The 7,077-nt window shown below is 53.3% G+C and overlaps 1 protein-coding gene across 8 annotated transcripts in view; it reads right to left on the bottom strand.

Moving 5' to 3' along the window:
- NEO1 (neogenin 1) overlaps positions 1 to 6,725 on the bottom strand; it is a gene marked incomplete at its 5' end in the record, with an annotated part of 82,445 nt that extends 75,720 nt beyond the window's left edge. For all 8 annotated transcript variants that reach the window (XM_014583747.1, XM_014583753.1, XM_014583748.1 and 5 more), the window contains 2 exon segments: positions 2,734 to 3,009; positions 6,408 to 6,725. In XM_014583747.1, the coding sequence (XP_014439233.1) occupies positions 2,734 to 3,009; positions 6,408 to 6,725 (594 nt within the window).
- Positions 6,726 to 7,077: the final 352 nt, after the last annotated feature.

Genomic DNA, 7,077 nt, shown 5'->3' with positions numbered 1-7,077 from the left:
ATGCCACCAAAGGCAGGGCACTGACTGCTTTAGCTGTGGGGACAGGCTAGCGCCTGCTCGGGCGTGTGGCTTCATACAGCGAGTATTGGAAGCAAAGCTGACCTGAGAAACTCCCGTTTAATTCTTTTTTTTTTTTTTTAAATAAATTAATCATCAGAGGGCAAGTGCATTTGCCAGAGAGAAAGACAGACATTCACAAAAGGAGAAAGAAAAGCACCCCCCAGTGGGCATGGCCAGCACGACCCTTCTCCCTCCATTTCTCCATCCTGTCAGGGTTGGGCCTGCCCAGGTACCCAGTGTGTTTTCCGGGCTGCCGGGGCCAGCGCTGGAACCATGGTTGGCCATGTAAGACCCGGCTCCCAGTACACAGCATAACCCTGCGCTACAAGCCTCACAAAGCCCATTCCAATGAGCAAACAGCTCTCGAGTCATTTCTAGTGTGAAGCAGAGTGCTGGGCCCTTTGGGCTATGGCGTGTGTAAGCCCCAGCCCAGCCTGCAGAGTGTGAGCTGGCAGCCTGCAGGAGACCTGACAACGATCAGCCTCACTTCCAGAGAGGAGGCACCCAATGCTCACAGGATGCGCACGGGGAGAGCGGCCAGCTCAGGAGCCTCTGCGCCCTTCCCTCCGCAGGCACGCAGGTTCCCCCTTCCCAGGTGCCTGTGGGGCCTCTGGAAGTCCTGCACGTCAGCTCTTTAACGTGCTCGCCTTCTCCGCCAACCCTCCCATTCTGTCCTGGGGCAGCTGCCTGCCAGGGCACCCGCGTCTTCCATGCAGAGGCTGGAACGTGTGCTCCATTTACAGAGCCACGCGCTCGTGGACACGGGAGGGCCACGCTCCCGTGAAAGCAGCTCTCCGGTTAACAGGGCGATAGTGACTTCACGCTGAACGGTGAGAGAAAAGGCAGCTCTCCGGCAGAGATGCGGCTCTGTCCCACGCTCAGGAATCGATGTTCTACGGCTGTGAACGACCAGCCCGACCTGCTTTCGACTTGTCTAACCAGTTAACGGTGGTTCTGCAGCTACAGGAACAAGTAAGCATTGCGTAACAGATCAGTGACCACTCACTTCCGTCACGTGCCCTGGACAGCCAACCAAGGAGGGATAAGTCAGGCTTTAAAAGTCAGCAAGCAGGACCGGCATTTGGCATAATGGCATGGCTGGACTTGCATAGTCAGCAGCAGTTCGAGTCCCGGACCCGGCTGCTTATAACTCACACTAGCAAGCATGTGTGTGTGCCCAAAATCCCATGAGGAGAATGGAGGAGAAGGGACTGCGGCATGGCCATCCCCCCCGGAGAGTTATTTCTCCCTTTCTGTCTCTGGGTCTCTGGCAAGCACACACACTCTTAGCAAAAAATCTCTCTAAAAACAAAATATATTTTAAAAATTAAAAAAACAATAAATAGAAGTCACCAGCCAATGCAGGCATGCCCTCCTACGGCTGACGGCAACCTGTCCCCCCGACATGCTTGTAGGACAGGCACCGGCCAGCCCCTGACTCTTCACCAACTCGTCCCCAAGGTCTCCTTGAAGTCTCCACAAGAGACGAGCAGGTAGCTCTGCTCAAGGGGACAGCCTGACGAGCACGGTGCTGAGGCAGGTTTCTATCTCAGAGACCGAGTCCCGGCCTCCCCTCCGACACCATAAACCTTGTTGTCTGGGGTCAGGGTTCGCGGCCCCAGGTACAGAGAAGTAATGTGACCACCAGGGGCTCTCCCTCTCCCCTCTCTCCCTCTGGCTAACACATGTGCCATCTCGCAATTTAAAAATAAGTAAATAAATAAAATGTAAACATCAGTTCAAGGCCCGTCGGGAACACCCTCAAGTGGACAAGCCTAACACCGGTCTCACTTTGCGAGCCAGTCCTCAAACTGAAAGCAAGCCTGTGAAGGGGCGTGAGCCTGTGAAGGGGCGTGCGTACAAGCCCTGCCCACACCACGAGGGGCATCCAGTCCTGACCGTGAACTCGAACTTGAAATAAGAAGCAGGGAACGAATCAGGCGCCCAGAGGGGCATGGAGCTGAAGGGTCACAGCCACCGAGAGGCCGGGGGACGAGGACGCGCCGCAGGCAGAGGAAGGGGGAGAGGGGTCATGGGCTGAAGGCAGAAGAACCGACAGACACATGGCATGAGTAGGAGAGCCGGGGGCTGGAGGGCAGAGGGCAGAGAGGAGGAGACAGTGAGAAGTCAGGTGCACATCAGAACAGGAGCACCGCCGAGGAGGTGTCTGATGTCCAGGTGTCTGGAGCTGCCACATTAACGGGGACATCTGCCCATCCCTTAAGTGTGCCAGCCTCATGAGGCTCCGGTTCTCCCAAGCAGACAGACCCAAGTGCATGGCCACGGTGTCTGCCCCACACCCAGCAGGACGGAGCAATGAAGGAGATGGCACTGCGGGTGACTGTGCCCCTGGGGCTCTGGCCCTCTCTGGTGAGTGCCTGTGCACGTTGGCAATTAAAAATAAGCCGAAGATGAAGGCTTGACCAAGGACAGAGCTAATACTCCTGTGACCAAGAAGAACGCTGTCAGATATTAACCCTATGTTATTGCTAGATAGATTTTTAATAATGCCTTCGGGGAAGAGTGCACCTTTCTGGCCCATTTTCTTCTTTCCACCCCGTAAGAGATCGAGGCGCCACGCCACGTGTGAACAGCGTTTGCGACAGCGCCTTCTGAGAGCACCTGTACCCATTCACACACACGGCCCGGCCAGTCCTGGGGACCAGTCAGTACCTGGAAGAACCTGCAGCTCTGCCTCCTCGCTGTACTTTGGTGGCCCCCCGCTCTCCACCACGCAGCGGTAAAGTCCGCCGTCTCCTTCGGTGGCATTGGCGATGACCAGCGTCCCACCTGGGAGTTTGAGGACTCTGTCGTCCAGAAGGAGGGGCTGTTTGTTTTGTTCCCACCTCACGAATGGCACCAAATCCGCATTGACTTCACAATTCAGGATGGCGGTGCTCCCGGAATACACCGAGGAAGGCTCTGGTTGGCTGGTAAACCTCGGGAGACCTGGACGATAAAGCAAAGGAAGAAACGAACTGTGATGAAATGGTACTTACGAATGCAGTCCTGGGGGCTGGACTGAGGTAGATGGGAGAACGGCATCAAGGGGGAGGTCCCCAGGCCAGGGAGACAGGGCAAATATGGAAACGCGTTAAGGACAGAGCCTGCTGCACTTTTCTGCCACCCCTCTAGGAGAGGCTGGACTGGAACATGAGAGCGTGCCCTATGTCACACAAAGAGGCATGGGCAGAAACGAGCTCCAAGGGAAAAAGGAAGTAAGTGTTTGGGGAAGACATCCTTTGATGCCCTGCAAATATGTTCTTCAACAAATTCTCCCTCCTGGGTCAGCCAGGCGTGCATGCTGGGTAAGGTGGCCGACTGAGGGGTTCAAGCCCCAGACCCAGCAGCCTGAAAAACACACCAGATGCGTGTGCATGCATGCCCAGAATCCTGAGAGGACAGTGAAGGGATCGCGGTGTGGCCATTATGGCGTGGCCATCCTCCCTGGGGCGTGCTTTCTCCCCTTTCCTGTCTTTCTCATGAGCCCTATAGCAGAAACTTAAAAAAAACAACAAAACCCGACTCCCTGCTGAGGTCTCATGAAATGAGTAATTCTTCAAAATGAAGGCCCGCAACAACAGATGGGGCTCTGGCAGACAAGAGATCTCAAGAAGTCTCAGAACAGGGAAGGCAGATGGAGGAACGGGAGCTGACACACTGAGGCGGAGAGAACGCCAGGTCCTGCTGCTTTGGGAGAACGGCAGAAAAGAGAGCTGGGCTACGACATGGAGGGGAGAGGGCGGCCACAGTGTCTGCACCTGACCGCTCTGGGCCTCCCACCTTTGGGAAAGCAGAGAGTTCTGCTGCAGAGAAATGAGACGGCTCAGAGAGAAAGATGTCTCCTGCTACAGGGCATGTGCGCTCGCCAGAAAGACAGACACAGAAAGCGAGAAATCACCCGGGGGGTGGGGGGGATGGCCACGCTGCAATCCCTTCTCCTCCATTCTCCTCTCAGGATCTTGGGCACGCACGCACATGCGCCCGGCGTGAGTTTAAGCCACCGGGTCCGGGACTCGAACCGCGGTCAACTACATGGGAGTCCAGTGACATAGCCATTGCGCCACCTGTTGGTCCCTGGGGCTGAATATTAACGTGCGTTCAAATACTTCCCTCGTGCTTGACTAGGTCAGAATCAGGTTCTATCGCTTGCTACCAAAAACCCTAACGGACAGTCTTAGGAGGGCAACTTGGCATTATCTTTTTTCTTAAATAGTTTTACTGGGACAGTATCTGCACACAATAGAGCTCACCATTTAAGTCCACAATTTGGTGGTGGTTTCTGTGTGTGAGCAGTCGTGCATCCCTTAGCAGAGGCAAACCTCGGCACCTTGTACTATCCCCTGAGGAAACCTGGTGCCCACCTGCCCTTTTCCAGCTCTAGCGAACACCCACACTCCAACCCCCTCACTGCCTCCAATCCCGGGCTCTTGGCCCTGCAAAACCACCAGTCTACCTCTGTCTTGAGAGATTTGTGTTCTGCACATCACATACATATGAGCGTACATACGTGGATTTTTAAAAACTTGCCACAGGGCACATGTGCTCACCAGTGAGACAGAGAGAAAAAGCACCCTCAAAGGCATGGTCACGCCACAGTCCCGTATTCATTTTTTTCCTCCTTTCAGGATTTCGGGCATGCATGCACGTACCCAGTATGTTTTTCAAGCCACTGGGTCTGGGACTCGAACCCCAGGGTTGGCAACATGAGCTCCAGCTCATGTAACCACCAGGCCACAGGCCCCAGTCTGTGGACTTCTGTGACTGGGTATTTTAACTCAGTATACTATTTCTTTTTTTTTTTTTTTTTTAAAGAAAGAATTATTTTGGGGACCAGCAGTTAGCGTAATGGCTATGTCACTGGACTCCCATGTAGTTGACCGCTGTTCTCATCCCAGACCCAGTGGCTTAAAATTCATGCCGGGCGCGTGTGCGTGCATGCCCAAGATCCTGAGAGGAGAATGGAGGAGAAGGGATTGCGGCGTGGCCATCCCCCCTAGGGGGTGATTTCTCGCTTTCTGTCTCTCTATCTCTCTCTGTCTGTCTGGCAAGTGCGTGCACCCTATAGCAAAAACCTCACCATAAAAAAAAAAAAGAATTATTTAACTTTATTTATTTATTCATTTTTAATTTGACTAGAGAAGGACAGAGTGAGAGAGAGAGGGAAAGTGAGAAAGTAACCCAGCAGGTGCGGACTCGAACCGTGGTTGGCCATGTGGGAGTCCAGTGCCCTTAACCACCACACCACCTGCTGCCCACAACTGAGCATGCTATCTCTGGAGTTAATCCACACTGTGGTGTGGATCAGGACTTTGTTCTTTTGCACTGCCGAGTAATATTCCACCGTGTGACCATGCCACGCTCCAGCCCTCACTTGATGGGCGAGGAGGTGGCCTCCCCCGTGGCGGTTGTGAGTAGAGCTGCAGTGAACATCCCGCACAGACTGCTCTGCACGCGTGCTTCCTCCTCTCCCTGGGCAGACATCTAGCAGTGGGCCTGCCGGCCACGCACCAACCCCATGCTTTCCATTCTGAGGAACTGAGAGACTAGAATCGTTCCTGTGTGTACAAAGTGTGCCCTGTGGTCATAATCTCAGTTTTCGATCACAGGGCACACTCTGACCTAAATAAAGGAACAGAGGAAGAGACAAGCTCTACAATGGACCTACCCAATTACTGAAAAGAATATCTAACTGTCCCTTAGCTCAGGTGCTGTTACCTCCAAATAACCAGGCCAAGAACGAGGTTAAAGACTCTCCCACAGGGACCAGCAGAGGGTGTAACAGTCACATCGCTGGATGTCCATGTAGTAGACCAGAGTTTGAGTCCTGGACCCAGTGGTTGAAACTCTCGATGGCCCTGCGTGCTCAAAATCCCAAAAGGAGAATGAAGGAGAGCAGGTTATGGCATGCCCATCCCCTATGGGGAGTGATTTCTCGCTGTCTCTCTGGCCAGGGCATCCACCCTATAGCAAAAATTTCTGAAAACAAAACCAAAAACCCTCACATCGAATCTGTCTGCAGTCCCCATAGGATGTGAGTTTTGCAAAACCACATACTCAGGGATTATACTGGCTAGGATAAAAGCGGCCCGACAACGTCCTCTGCCATTTCCGAGATACAGGGACCTGCTCAGACCTCAGAGCAACCTGAGGCCATCAGACGAGTGGCGAGGGCCAGGGTTCATCCCTGCAGTGCTGAGCGAGCCCTGGTAGTCCGCACAGCGGATGCAGGTCACCTGGACACAGCCGTTACCAGATAGACGGAAACTCCAGGACGACTGCTTTTTACCAATATTCGCCCTTCATAAGCATTCTAAAATGCCAACGGACCACTTGATGCGACTTACCTGCTACTGTGAGCTTGGCCGTCCTGCTAACGATGGTCCCGAGACTGTCGCCCGTGGCCACGCACTGGTAGTAGCCCTCGTCGGGCTTGTTGTGTTTGGAGTGTACCACGCTGCTGATGAACAAGGACCCGTCCGCCAGGAGCTGGCGACGGTCGTCGGACACCAGGTTTAAAAAAGTTCCGTCTTTCTTCCATTCGATTTTTGGAGGAGGCTCAGAATACGCTGAACAGTTCAATACAACAGAAGAGCCTCGAACCGAGAGTGTATCCGCTGGCTCCACCAGGAAGTGAAACGGAGTGAAGGTCCTGACGCTGGCTCCTACAGGAACAAAGGCAGAGCAGAGCTAAGCACAGCTCCCTCCTGCTAGTGAGGGAGATACGCATGTCCAGAACGTGTCCCTAAACGGCTGTGCCCCAGAGCTCTGCTAGTAAGTATGACTGTCTTCCTAGGACTGCCCACTGAATAAGACTTACTTTTTAGTAGGAAACTAAATATTGACTCAGAAGAAAATTGGGGGGAGGGAACCCATCTCCCTGATATAATAAAGTCCCATTAGATGACATGAGTATCTGATGAAAGCTTTATTTAAAGTCTCATAATGAAATTAATAAATATTTTAAATTACCACATTCAAAGTGACATTATCTACAGAACAGAAAGGAGGCAGAAG

This window comes from Tupaia chinensis, unplaced genomic scaffold (assembly GCF_000334495.1).
Source record: "Tupaia chinensis unplaced genomic scaffold, TupChi_1.0 Scaffold144682_1, whole genome shotgun sequence".
NCBI classification, from domain to species: domain Eukaryota; kingdom Metazoa; phylum Chordata; class Mammalia; order Scandentia; family Tupaiidae; genus Tupaia; species Tupaia belangeri.
This window is presented reverse-complemented; position numbering and strand designations above follow the sequence as displayed.